General features: G+C 41.9%; 1 protein-coding gene across 4 annotated transcripts in view; it reads left to right on the plus strand.

Moving 5' to 3' along the window:
- The window catches only part of plppr1 (phospholipid phosphatase related 1), a 112316-nt gene extending 102949 nt beyond the window's left edge, over positions 1-9367 (plus strand). For 3 of the 4 annotated variants that reach the window (XM_047372729.1, XM_047372728.1, XM_047372727.1), the window contains 3 exons: positions 68-244; positions 7345-7476; positions 7963-9367. In XM_047372729.1, coding sequence (XP_047228685.1) covers positions 68-244; positions 7345-7476; positions 7963-7995 — 342 coding nt within the window. In that variant the 3' untranslated portion in view covers positions 7996-9367. The remainder of the gene's footprint in view (positions 1-67; positions 245-7344; positions 7477-7962) is intronic. The other variant, XM_047372730.1, reaches the window with a different exon arrangement.
- The last annotated feature ends 4746 nt before the right edge of the window (positions 9368-14113 follow it).

Consider the following 14113-nt stretch of genomic DNA (forward strand, 5'->3'; position numbering starts at 1 on the left):
AAAGGTTCACAATCTTTAAATCCTCTCCATTTTTTTCTGAATTAATGTTTTCCTCCTTTGTTTTTAGATGTACATCACCAGCACAATCAAGACCAAGTCCAGCCGTCTTGCCAAGCCTGTCCTCTGTCTGGGCACGCTCTGTTCAGCCTTCCTCACCGGCCTCAATCGAGTGTCTGAGTATCGAAACCACTGCTCGGATGTTGTGGCTGGATTTATACTGGGTTCAGCCATTGCACTGTTTCTGGTAAGGACCATAGAATTAGCTGCAGGGCCTTTTAAACTCTTTCACACCCATTGAACATTTCCTAATAGCAGCCACACTCTAATAATGTATTTCACTTTGGTTTTTTTTGATAGACCAACTTAAAAAGCAAGTTTGTGAAGTAGGGGGAAAATGATGCATGTTTGTCAAAATGTATCATAAATAAAAGTGAGAAGGTGTGACTGCACACTTTCCTGTCATTGCAGTTACAGCTTGAAGTCTTTTGGAGTATGTTTTTGTTAGCTTGCACATCTAGAGAGAGAGGTGTTGCCCATTCTTAATCTTAAGCGCAGTCAGATTGGATCATTACCGTCTGGGAACAGCAAGCTGAAAATTTCCCCTAGGGTCAAATCTTTTGGATCCTTTAACATGTTTCCTGCCAGTATTGCTCTAAATTCAGCTTCATCCAACTTCCCATTTACTCTGACCAGCTTTGCTGTCCATTCTGAAGAAAAGCATCTTCACAGTATGATGTTGCCACCACCATGTTTCTTTGTGGGGATGGTAGGTTCAGGGTGATGTGGACTGTTAGTTTTTCTAGACAAACAAGGTTAATTTTGATTTCATCTGACCTGAGCACATTATTCAACGTGCTTACTACTACTAGGCTTTTGGCATACTTTAAAATATTGTAGCATTGTTTATCTTTTGCTGTCTTCTCATCACTCTTCCATGAAGCCCAGATGTGTGAAATGCACAACTAATATTTGCCCTGTTCATATATTTTCTCATCTAAGCTGTGGATCTCTGCAGCTTCTCCAAAGTTACCACGGGCCTTTTGGTTGATTCTCCTAACCCTTTCCTTGTGTAGGTGAATGAGCATGGTAGGATTGTATTTTTGCTATACCATTTTTATTTTCAAGTGATTTATTGAAGAGTGCTTCATTAGATGTTCAAAGCTTGGTACACTGATTTTTAACCTAACCCTGCTTTAAACATCTCCAAAACATTGGCTGTGACTTGTTTTTTTTTTTGGGTCTTTGTCTGGGTAATGCTGTCTGTTCACTCTTTAACCAGCTGTAAGCCTTTACAGAACAGCTGTAATAATGCTGAGATCAAATCACACACCGGTGACCTTTAAAGGAAATTGGTCACACTGGATTTTATTTAGGGGTGTTGGAGTAAAGGAGGGTAAATAGAAATGCTACACCTTTCATATTTTTATTTAAAAATTTTGAAAACTATGCATCTTTTTCGTTCCACTTCATAATGATGTACTATTCTATTTCAGCAAATCACATAAAGGCAATGTAATAGCTTGGGTAATTGTAGTTTGATTAGTTAAAGGAAAATATAGAAAAAAGCTGATTTTACAAAAGTTGGAGGTGGATTCTGGTCACAAGTTATTTAAAAAGTAAATCTTGCAATCTGAGTTTGGAATAGAGACTGACTGCAGTGGATGTGATAAATTCAGGCTTTAATCTCACTTGATAATTAGTCATATGTTGTTTCTGTTACTATTACAAAGTCATTGTTTCTGGAAATTTGTGGTTGCCTTCTTTTCATGGGCAGAATTTTAGCCATTTTCTATTGCTTTCAGTGACAAGTGAAGTAAAAATAATTTATTGAGAGGATAAACTTTAACAGGAGCTTCAAAATGGTTCAGATACACCTAAGGTTGAACAGAAAGTTCTTGCTAAGGATCCATTAGTTGATTAGACTGACTTGAGAAGTAGAAGAAAGAAGAGAATGTAATGATGTGGCACCTGCATTTCCACTGAGATCAGCAGTTGTTCTCATTTCTAAAGAGCATACTGAGGAAGAAATGCAGCATGAGGAAAAAGAGAAATGTCGAGGTAAATATCAAGTTGAATTAGCAGCCATGTTTAAATTCAAGAGGAATAAAGTGGGGACCAATGATCTGATTAAATCAGATTTCATACTTTTGAGGTAAGGGATCTTGTTTTCTACTTTAAATGCTGTCTGACAAGATCACAAATTACCTGCTCGTTTGTCCAAAATGTAAAATGAAAACCAATCGCCTTTGCTGTGTTTCCCAACAGCCTATCTTCCACCTGTTATCAAGTTGGCTTCAACAGCTGTAGGTTTTGTGGGTGAAGTTGAAATTGCTTAGGAGTTGTTATTGCTGAAACCCTTACAATTATTTGGGGAGGGCTGGTAGGTGGGTGGAGGTTGAGGTAGACAACTCCCTAAAGAAGCAAGGTAAACGGATTCAGCAGAAGCCTCAGAAGCCTCATTACTTGTACATTCTGCACAGCCCTGAGGGGGGTCACAACAGGAAGAAGTGTGTGTTGCAAGCAGGGCAACGGGAGGAATACTCTGAAGAGGAAATGTGGGATTAATGTAGGGGCTCTGCATGGCCAGGTTTCTAATTTAGCTTCTGAATTTATAGCCAGTGTGCCATGAGTTCAGAGAGAAACTGTAGATGGTGTAATTGTGCTGCTGTTCAGCACCTTTCAGTCTATTTTAGTCCAGGGAGTTTTAACACTGAAGGGTCTAATTTGCTCTGAACAACTCCTGTTTTCAGGGACATTTTTAAGACAAGAAAATCCCAGTGATGCACCTAATGCAATTCACACTGCATTACATACTGTAGCTTTGGCAATAAATCTTTTGAAAATATCTGCTGACACCTCACAAATGATTGTTTTTATAATTGTGGATCCATTATTAGTTTCTCATGAATAACCACATCATAACTCTTGCTTTCCAACTGTGTGAATGAGTGCAGACAAATAAAATCCTAATAAGGCTTGGGAAATTCAATGGCTTCAAGAGCTGAAGATTACCTAAAAAAGTAAATTGAACCTTCTTTCTGGCCAGCTGCTTTAAATGTTTTTTTTGTTTTTTTTTTTATTAAAAAGGTTGTAGTGTTTAGACTTGGATTCAAGGCAGATAAATGACTTACCTATGCCAGCAGTTTATTTTCTTTCTCTGAAACCAAAAGAGTTAAAGTTAGGTCTTGTGTGACCAGTTTATATTCTTCTAGCATTTCATTGCCTTTTCCACGTGATTTGCAGCAAATGCTTAAGAAGCTTAGAAATGCTTCTCTTCAGCCCTCAAGGGCTGAAGAGAAGCATTCTCTTTCATGGTGAATGATCATAGACAGTGCTGTTAAGTGGAATTAATTTTGGTTTTCATGGAAAAACTATCTGGTAATTCCAGGTTTTTCTGTACTCTGTCACCCTTGGAGAACGGTTCTGATAATTTTTGGATTCTTCCGTCAAAGACCAACTAGTCCTGATAGGTGTGTGGTGAAATTATGTTCTTTCCATTTCTGGAATATTGCCTTAGTGGTGCTCACTCGCACATTCAGAAGTTTAAAAATACATCTGTAACCAATTCCATCAGTATGTTTTGCAACAAAAAGGTGGCGAAGCCCTTGAGAAGGCTGTTTGCTTTTTCGTCATCGTGAGATGCTTCCTTGCTATCGGCTAATGCCTTTTATTGAACAACTTAGATCGCTATCGAGAACAAAATTCCTGATCAGGCCATTCCCATTTTCTCTTAACTTATAAATTGTTCCTAATGCTTGGTATTTTTTATGATATCAGTGAGGTGCAGCATGCTCAACATAGAACCTCTTGTCCTTGAGACAAAAGGAGCAGGAGCCGTTGCGGCACATGTGTACATTTCGGGGGCTGACCTATAAAAATTGACGTGCATTGATTCAGGGATCTCCAGGGAAAGATTAACAGAAGAAAGTCAGTCTTTGCCTCAGCAGTTTTTAGATGGCTCATTTCCATTGTATTAACAGCACACCATGCAATGTTGAGGGCTATGCCTTTGCTACACAAGGGCCTAAAAGCCTGAATGACGCTTATGAAGATCCTGCCATGTGAAAACTAAGGCAGGTTGATTGATTTGCAATTCTCATATGATTTCATCTATCAAGATAGAATAGAAGCTGGATATGTATTTAATCACTGGGCTGTCATTTTTCAAATAGTAGATGTCTGAATGGACTCAGCAGCTAGAAAATATCATTATTCCTATCTGTATAAGAGGCAAATTCGACACATACGCTTTTGTCTTTCTCTTACCTCATGCTGATCGGATGACTTGTAATTACACCTTTAAACAAACAGATTTTCTGGTACTAAATTAAATTGTTAGGAAAGCCTTAAAGTTCAAATTTCACCTTGCACTTACATGAAACAAAAAGTGACAGCCTGGCTGGGACGCCTTGCATCAGTGGCAGGACACAAATGAAAAGAAGCAGTCTCCAGTGGTCTATTCGGTAGTTGCATCAATTGGATGAAAATTAGAATGCTGGAGTCATGCAGAAATGTATTTAAAGCAGCTGCATCAGCTTACAGTTTAGAGTTACTCTGACAGGTATTGACATAGGGAATTCATTGTGATGCTGGGGAGTTATTTGCAGATTCTGGCCCATCTGCTTTCTCCTCTTAGTCTTGGGAGAACTAGAGACCCACTGCCCATGAACCACAGCAAACACAAAATCCTTGAGAAACATCCACCAGTGAGTCGGCCTGCTTCATTTTCTTCTTTGCCGCTGCCTTAGGGCATGGTTGGTGTCTGGTGCGGCAGATTCTCCCTCAGGCTGCTATGTTTGATTAACTAAGGGATGGAGGAGTTCAGGAGTACGGCTATCTTGCTGCTGTATGTGGTGTCAAACTGACCTGACTGATGATATGCCCCTTGGTATATATAGTTAATATTTTGGAAGAAGAAAATTAATGAACATCTTTAAGATTTGAACATTAGGTTTTTAACATTTTAAATAAAAAAAGAAATAAAATAAAAAAAAAACAGGCTCTCTCTGTTTGGATTGTTGCCAGCTTGCCAGTAAGAGTATTGTAATTATCGTTGGTAATAAATGTGAGGGCAGCGGGGAACACCATGAGCACCTTAAAGCTGCAGCTGAAGCATTTATTTGTATAAAGTGTCAGTATTAACCAAGACTGATTAAGGTTTAAAACAATAGTTAATGTTTGATTGATTTTTATATCCTTATAAAGTTTATACCATAGTAGTAACTACTGAAGCAGAAAATATGTTCACATCTTTCCTGAGAATCTCTTAACTACTCTTATTCATTTTCAATGGAGCATAATACTTAAAATATAATGGTGGATTTTTATGTTAGGAATAAAATGTCACTATTTTTCTTTATTGACAGACATGTGAACAGTAATTCACATCTCTAACCAAGCAGACTCTGTGGGCAGTGTTATGTTGAATTAAATCACATTGTTTGGCTCATAATGTGAAAGTGCTGGTGCTTTTTTAAACCCACCGCCGACCTGTGTTTTTACTTAGACTTTAGTAAAGGCAGTTCTAAGATAAAGACTTTCTTGTATGTTTGGTATTTAGAAAGATTAACATTTTAGCTGAGGAAGGAACGCTTCTGTCAGTTAAATGCAGACTGAAATACCTCAACTACTAAACTGATTCCCTTGAAATATTGTGTAGACATTAACAATCCTCAAAAGGGTAAATCACATTGCTTTGGAGAGCACTTGACATTTTCTTTGCTGTTCTGAGTTTGACATTTATATTTTTAAGCACAGTTATTTAGCAGCTGGATTCATGTGAAACTTAGTACAGAATAATAAATACAAATATCCATATTTATAAAGTACCTAATTAATAATGTACCTAATTAACAATAAACTCCAGTATCGTTGGTGGCTATCGGACAGCCAAACTCAGAAAATGTTAGTGTTTCGTGTTTGTTTGTATCTTGTCTGCAAGAGTAGCAACTGTCTTTCAGTCAGATTTATTGATTAATCCCAAGAACATTAATAGCATCAATTAGTTTGAATATAGTTTTCCTCATGTTGTTTTATGTTGTCCACCAGGCCGTTACTTGCAACTTTTAGATCAGTTCCCAGATTTCTTGTCTGATTTAGTGTTAAATACTGATAAGGTCATTATAGTGGAGGAATTTAACATTAATGTTGATACTGTAAATAATATCTTAAATTTAGGCTTTAATGCTATCTTAGATTCCATTGGTTTGCTCACGTGAACAACAATTTCATTAAAGTAGATCTTTATCAGATAATGCTGTTACCAAATGTTAAATAGTAAGTGACCTGCACTTGTATGCACTTGAGACCCCAAAGCACTACGCTACAATCAGTCATCCACCCACTCATACAATGGTGAGCTGCATTGTAGCCACAGCTGCCCTCGGGCAAACTGACAGAAGCAAGGCTGACATACAGTCGGCGCCACCGGGCCCTCTGACCACCATCAGCAGTTAAAGAATCTTTTCCATTTTTTATTTCTCCAGTATCACAGAAAAACACAGCAGAGGGCAGCAATTTAATTTCTACCCCCTCACAAAATGATGTTCTTGTTCATAGTGTTACTTCCTCATTAGGTGTGGCATTAGATAATGTAGCCCCCTTGAAAAGAAGGTAATTATTCATTAGAGGCTGGCTTCCTGTTTAATTCAGAGCTATGTACTTTAAAGCAGAATGCTAGACAATTGGAGAGAAAATGGCGCTCTACACAACAAGAGGAGTCTAGAATAATAAGCCTATAGTCTCATCTATTCAGGGCACAAATACAAATCTTAAATTTATTCATGTTTATTTACTAACATTTACAAACTTATAAACTTATATAGCACTTTTCCAGTCATACAGACCGCTCAAAGCGCTTTACACTAGAGCCACATTCACCCAATCGCGCTCACTAACACTCACACATTCATACACCGATACGCACATTGACATATGGCAGGAGGAACCTGGAATTGAACCCACAACCTTCTGATTGCAAGACGACTAATCTTCCTACTGAGCTACAGTCGCGTATCTGCTTAGCTGTGTTTCCTTTAGATTAAGGCACTAAAGGAGTTACTATTGCCATTAACTTTTTTTCTTTTACTTTCTTTTTGAGAAGTGAATAAACTGAATGGAATTGTTTAAATATAAAATGTGGTCTTATGTGGTCTTATGTGGCCTTAAAATGTGACATTACTTGAAATATTGAAATGTTAATAACTACGTTTAGCTGTGTAGCTACAATAAACCCTTTAACCTTGAATTCAGTCCAAGGCTGGAATTAGTTTTGGTTTTGTAGGAGCATATCGCAAATTTAGATCTGTCTTACTGATGAGGTTTTCCTGTCCTTGTATTTACCAGGGCACCTGTGTTGTGAACAACTTTAAAGGTGTTCATAATGCAGCAACTAAACAGAAAACCGAGGAATACCGTGGTCTGCCATTGATGACTTTTCCCCGTGTAGAGAGCCCACTGGAGACCCTCAGTGCGCAGGTAGCTCAAAACCCTTAACCTGCAATTCCAACAACCTTAATCTAAAGAGTTTTTTTTTTTTTTCGTTAACGGGCACAGCTCCGAAAGGATTTGATATTTAAACCCAAATATCCACTTTAAAATGTCATCATTTGGAGCTTAAAACTTGTTGTAATATACTGCAGCTTCATTATGTACATTTTTGTGTGACTTTTTTGCCTACGACTCTAATCTTAAATTGTTAATGTATTATTTTTTGCTTGCTCACTTTGTTTTCTTTCTTTTGCAATAACAAAGCAATAACATGTCAGGCATGAAGTTTGCACCCCACTCCTTTCCATCTGCCAAGTCGCATAGCAATTTCTTAAGTGCACTCCATTCACGAGCTGAAAATGAATGTCCTCTGTCTGTTTCATTTTCACACCTTTCCTTTCTTCTGTTTTCCTCCCTCATATTTCCTTTCTTTTTTCCCCTTTTCTATTCCTCCTCAAATGTGCATTTTTCTAGAACCACTCGGCATCGATGACGGAGGTCACATGACTAAGGGGCCAGCACCGGGTCACGTTTGCGTCTCCACAGCACTTCCAGGCACAATGACGAGGACGCATGCCACGTGGCACCGATTGCATACAACAACAACAAAAAAGAAATCACTTCAGATTTATCTGTTTAAATCACCTGGAGGACAGAATACTCCATGTTTGTAGTGGTTTTTGTTTAACTTGGCTACTCTCTATTTGACCAGCCAAGACCCACAAATCTAACCAGTGCGAAAGCGTCACAAAGCCAACTTAATGTAAGCACAGGTTGTTTTTTTTTCTAGGTATTTTAAATCCTTTGAAACATGGTACATTTTTTTGTCCTCCACGGTGTGCTGTTCATAGTTAGCGGATGGTGTTTTGTACGTTTTTGTATGAGCGAGTGCCGTAGCCTGACAATGTCAAACCTGCACACTTCCTGTCAACTGACTCACTGTGTTACATCACATCCTGTCAGGTGAAATGCCTCATCAATCACCGCATCTTATCCACTCAGTCTGAAAATTCTGCTATGGAAAAAAGAACTATTGATGTTGTTATGTGGTGTTTGTCATTTGTACAGAAAAAAGAGACAAAAACATTCTTTTTATTATCTCTCTGTGCATTATTGACCATTATGGGGTCATATTTTTTAAGGATTTTTGTTAGTCTGTATGACTATTATAATCCATTTGGACCTGTTTGCCTGCTGTGAACCTGAATATGTTTTAGTATCAGTTTAGGTGTTTGGGGGAACAAGTTTTGTCATTTTTGGAGGAAATTTAAGGAAGAGTCACTGGCATCCTCTGAGGCTGAATATGGTTTGGCATCAGTTGAGTTTAGATGAAATATTTGAAAATGTCATTACTCAGAAATCTTACTAGGAGTGTCTTTCACCCCAATCTCCTGATTAACTCTGATGTTGATAACAATGTCTCTAAAGCAGTCCAGTGAGTCTTTCATGTGTCAGATCTACATAAAGATTCCCCTTGCGTGATTGTTAGAATTGCTTCTGAACTGAAATTTTAATGAAAGACATTTCAAACAGATAGAAAGGGTAACAAAACTACACAGCAATGTTGTTCTGAGTAAAATGAGGTGATTGGTGTTTTTCACGTAAACTCGGCCATTGACTCAAGCTTAACCTTTCCTCCCTGAGGCACCCCTTCCTTTCCCTGACCCATTAGTGGATTGTGATGCAATTTTGTGAATTCATTTCCTATTGGAAGATATGCCCAGCATGAAGAGAGAACTCGATATGTTTTATAGATATTACTCATTATCATTGTGATTATATCTGTCTTTTTCTTTAGGAACAAAAAAAACATTTCATCTGAAATGCTATATATATTTTTTCTTTGTATGTCCAAACATTAAATAGTCAGTAGCAAATATGTGCTCTCTTGTGATTATTTTTATTTTGTGCAAAGTGTACATGAGAACTTCTGGTTTATTATTCAAAGTATCGGGCTAAAGAGGATTTTTGTCCCACTTGACTGTGTTTGCAACTTTACTTGATGATATTCAATGTAAATTTCTATCCTTAAGTTTATTTAAATACCTGGGGATTTTTGTTTACTTTTGTAGCTTAGAAACCCTTCCTATGTTTCAATCTCATTTTTTCAGTTGAACAAACCAAAAAATCCTCCGTGTCCTACCGTGAAGTCAAATGTAAAGTCCAGCTTGAAATTATGTTATGGAACATTTTTGATCTGTATACAAGAGTTTAAAATACTAAATGTGGATTCCATTATACTGATTTATTTTTATTTTTATTTAGCAACATTGTTTCTGTTATGTTATTTAGAGTATCTTGCAAAACTCTTTATATCCCTTGAACTTGTCCACATTTTGTAAGATTGCAGGTAAAAACCTGAATGAATGTTAATGGGATTTTTTGTTATACAGGTCCTTCTCAAAATATTAGCATATTGTGATAAAGTTCATTATTTTCCATAATGTCATGATGAAAATTTAACATTCATATATTTTAGATTCATTGCACACTAACTGAAATATTTCAGGTCTTTTATTGTCTTAATACGGATGATTTTGGCATACAGCTCATGAAAACCCAAAATTCCTATCTCACAAAATTAGCATATTTCATCCGACCAAAAAAAGAAAAGTGTTTTTAATACAAAAAACGTCAACCTTCAAATAATCATGTACAGTTATGCACTCAATACTTGGTCGGGAATCCTTTGGCAGAAATGACTGCTTCAATGTGGCGTGGCATGGAGACAATCAGCCTGTGGGGTTCAGGTCAGGAGAGGTCAGGAGAGTTGGCAGGCCAATTGAGCACAGTGATACCATGGTCAGTAAACCATTTACCAGTGGTTTTGGCACTGTGAGCAGATGCCAGGTCGTGCTGAAAAATGAAATCTTCATCTCCATAAAGCTTTTCAGCAGATGGAAGCATGAAGTGCTCCAAAATCTCCTGATAGCTAGCTGCATTGACCCTGCCCTTGATAAAACACAGTGGACCAACACCAGCAGCTGACACGGCACCCCAGACCATCACTGACTGTGGGTACTTGACACTGGACTTCTGGCATTTTGGCTTTTCCTTCTCCCCAGTCTTCCTCCAGACTCTGGCACTTTGATTTCTGAATGACATGCAGAATTTGCTTTCATCCGAAAAAAGTACTTTGGACCACTGAGCAACAGTCCAGTGCTGCTTCTCTGTAGCCCAGGTCAGGCGCTTCTGCTGCTGTTTCTGGTTCAAAAGTGGCTTGACCTGGGGAATGCAGCACCTGTAGCCCATTTCCTGCACACGCCTGTGCACGGTGGCTCTGGATGTTTCTACTCCAAACTCAGTCCACTGCTTCCGCAGGTCCCCCAAGGTCTGGAATCGGCCCTTCTCCACAATCTTCCTCAGGGTCCGGTCACCACTTCTCTTTGTGCAGCGTTTTCTGCCACACTTTTTCCTTCCCACAGACTTCCCACTGAGGTGCCTTGATACAGCACTCTGGGAACAGCCTATTCGTTCAGAAATTTCTTTCTGTGTCTTACCCTCTTGCTTGAGGGTGTCAATAGTGGCCTTCTGGACAGCAGACAGGTCAGCAGTCTTACCCATGATTGGGGTTTTGAGTGATGAACCAGGCTGGGAGTTTTAAAGGCCTCAGGAATCTTTTGCAGGTGTTTAGAGTTAACTCGTTGATTCAGATGATTAGGTTCATAGCTCGTTTAGAGACCCTTTTAATGATATGCTAATTTTGTGAGATAGGAATTTTGGGTTTTCATGAGCTGTATGCCAAAATCATCCATATTAAGACAATAAAAGACCTGAAATATTTCAGTTAGTGTGCAATGAATCTAAAATATATGAATGTTAAATTTTCATCATTACATTATGGAAAATAGTGAACTTTATCGCAATATGCTAATATTTTGAGAAGGACCTGTAGATTAAGAGAACCGGTGCAAAGAGGATTGGGTGGCGGACGAAGGTGGAGACCTCAGTGGCCCGATCTCCGGATGCTGAGGCTGGCTCTAGGGACGTGGAATGTCATCTCACTGGGGGGGAAGGAGCCGGAGCTTGTGTCGTAGGTCGAGAGATATTGAGTAGAAATAGTCGGGTTCGCCTCCATGCACAGCGTGGGCTCTGGAACCCATCTCCTCGAGAAGGGCTCTCTTCTACTCTGGAGTGGCCCACGGGGAGAGGCGGCGGGCTGGAGTGGGTTTGCTTGTTGCCCCCCCAGCTCACCCGTCTTGTGTTGGGGTTTACCCCAGTGGATGAGAGGGTCGCATCCCTGAGCCTTCGGGTTTAGGACAGTTCTCTGACTGTCGTTTCGGCCTACGGGCCGAGCGGTAATGCGGAGTACCTGGCCTTCTTGGTGTCCCTGTCAGGGGTGCTGGATAGTGCCCCTCCCGGGGACTCCATTATTCTGCTGGGGGAATTCAACGCCCACGTGGGAAACGACAGTGACACCTGCAGAGGCGTGATCGGGAGGAATGGCCTCCCCGATCTGAATCCAAGTGGAGATTTGTTATTGGATGTCTGTGCTAGTCATGGATTGTCCATAATAAACACCATGTTCAAACATAAGGGTGTCCATCAGTGCACTTGGCACCGGGACACTCTAGCCAGGATGTCAATGATCACCTTTGTTGTCGTATCATCAGACCTTCGGCCGCATGTTTTGGACACTCGGTTGAAGAGAGGGGCTGAGCTGTCCACTGATCACCACCTGGTGGTGAGTTGGATCCGCTGGAGGAGTAGAAAGCCGGACAGACGTGGCAGGCCCAAGCGCATAGTGAGGGTCTGCTTGGAACGTCTGGTGGAGCCCTCGTCCAGGGATGTATTCAACTCCCACCTCCGGGAGAGCTTTGACCAGATTCTGGGGGATGTTGGAGACATAGAGTCCGAGTGGACCATGTTCTCCGCATCCATTGTCGATGCTGCTGCCCATAGCTGTGGCCGTAAGGTCTGCAGTGCCTGTCGCGGCGGCAATCCCAGAACCTGGTGGTGGACACCGGCCGTAAGGGATGCTGTCAAGCTGAAGAAGGAGTCCTATCAGCTGTGGTTGGCTTGTGGGACTCCTGAGGTGGCTGACGGGTACCGTGAGGCCAAGCGTGCCACGGCCCGGGCTGTGGCAGTGGCAAAAACTCGGGCCTGGGAGGAGTTCGGTGAGGCCATGGAGAAGGACTACTGGTTGGCCTCAAAGCGATTCTGGCAAACCGTCTGGCGCCTCAGGAGGGGGAAGCAGTGCTTCGCCAACACTGTTTATAGTAGGGGTGGGAGGCTGCTGACCTCGACTGAGGTCATTATCTTGCGGTGAAGGAGTACTTCGAGGATCTCCTCAATCCTGCCATCATGCATTCCCTGGTGGAAACAGAGGCTGGGGACCCAGGGTTGGACTCTTTCATCACCCAGGCTGAAGTCACCGAGGTGGTTAAAAAGCTTCGGCAAGGCTTCGGGGGTGGATGAGATCCGCCCTGAGTACCTCAAGTCTCTGGATGTTGTGGGGTTGTCATGGTTGACACGCCTCTTCAACATTGCGTGGCGGTCGGGGACAGTGCCTCTGAACTGGCAGACTGGAGTGGTGGTCCCCCTTCATAAGAAGGGTGACCGGAGGATGTGTTCCAACTACAGGGGGATCACACTCCTCAGCCACCCTGGTAAGGCCTACGCCAGGGTATTGGAGAGGAGAGTCCGGCCGATAGTCGAACCTCGGCTTCAGGCGGAGCGGTGTGGTTTTTGTCTCGGCCGTGGAACACTGGACCAGCTCTATACCCTCTACAGGGTACTCGAGGGTTCATGGGAGTTTGCCCAACCGGTCCACATGTGCTTTGTGGACCCGGAGAAAGCATTCGACTTGGTCCGCATTGCCGGCACTAAGTAGGACCTGTTCCTGGTGCATGTTGGACTCCGGCAGGGCTGCCCTTTGTCACCGGTCCTGTTCATAACTTTTATGGACAGGATTTCTAGACGCAGCTAAGGGCTGGAGGGGGTCTGGTTTGGGGACCAGTGGATTTTGTCTCTTCTTTTTGCAGATGACGAGGTCCTGCTGGCCCCCTCTAGCCAAGATCTACAGCATGCGCTGGGGTGGTTTGCAGCCGAGTGTGAAGTGGCTGGGATGAGGATCAGCTCTTCCAAGTCAGAGGCCATGGTACTCGACCGGAAAAGGGTGGCTTGTCCTCTTCAGGTTGGAGGGGAGTTCCAGCCTCAAGTGGAGGAGTTCAAGTATCTCGGGGTCTTGTTCATGAGTGAGGGAAGAATGGAGTGGGAAATCGACAGACGGACCGGTGCGGCTGCCGCAGTAATGGGGACGCTGTGTCGCTCTGTTATGGTGAAAAGAGAGATAAGCCGAAAAGCGAAGCTCTCGATTTACCGGTCGGTCTATGTTCCTACCCTCACCTATGGCCATGAACTTTGGGTCATGACCGAAAGAACGAGATCCCGGATACAAGCGGCTGAAATGAGCTTCCTCTGTAGGGTGGCCGGGCACTCCCTTAGAGATAGGGTGAGGAGCTCAGCCATCCGGGAGGGGCTCGGAGTAGGCGCGCTGCTCCTCCACATCGAGAGGAGCCAGTTGAGGTGGCTCAGGCATCTATACCGGATGCCTCCTGGACGCCTTCCTCGGGAGGTGTTCCAGGCATGTCCTACTGGGAGGAGGCCCAGGACACGCTGGAGG

This window comes from Girardinichthys multiradiatus, chromosome 8, assembly GCF_021462225.1.
Source record: "Girardinichthys multiradiatus isolate DD_20200921_A chromosome 8, DD_fGirMul_XY1, whole genome shotgun sequence".
Lineage (NCBI taxonomy): Eukaryota > Metazoa > Chordata > Actinopteri > Cyprinodontiformes > Goodeidae > Girardinichthys > Girardinichthys multiradiatus.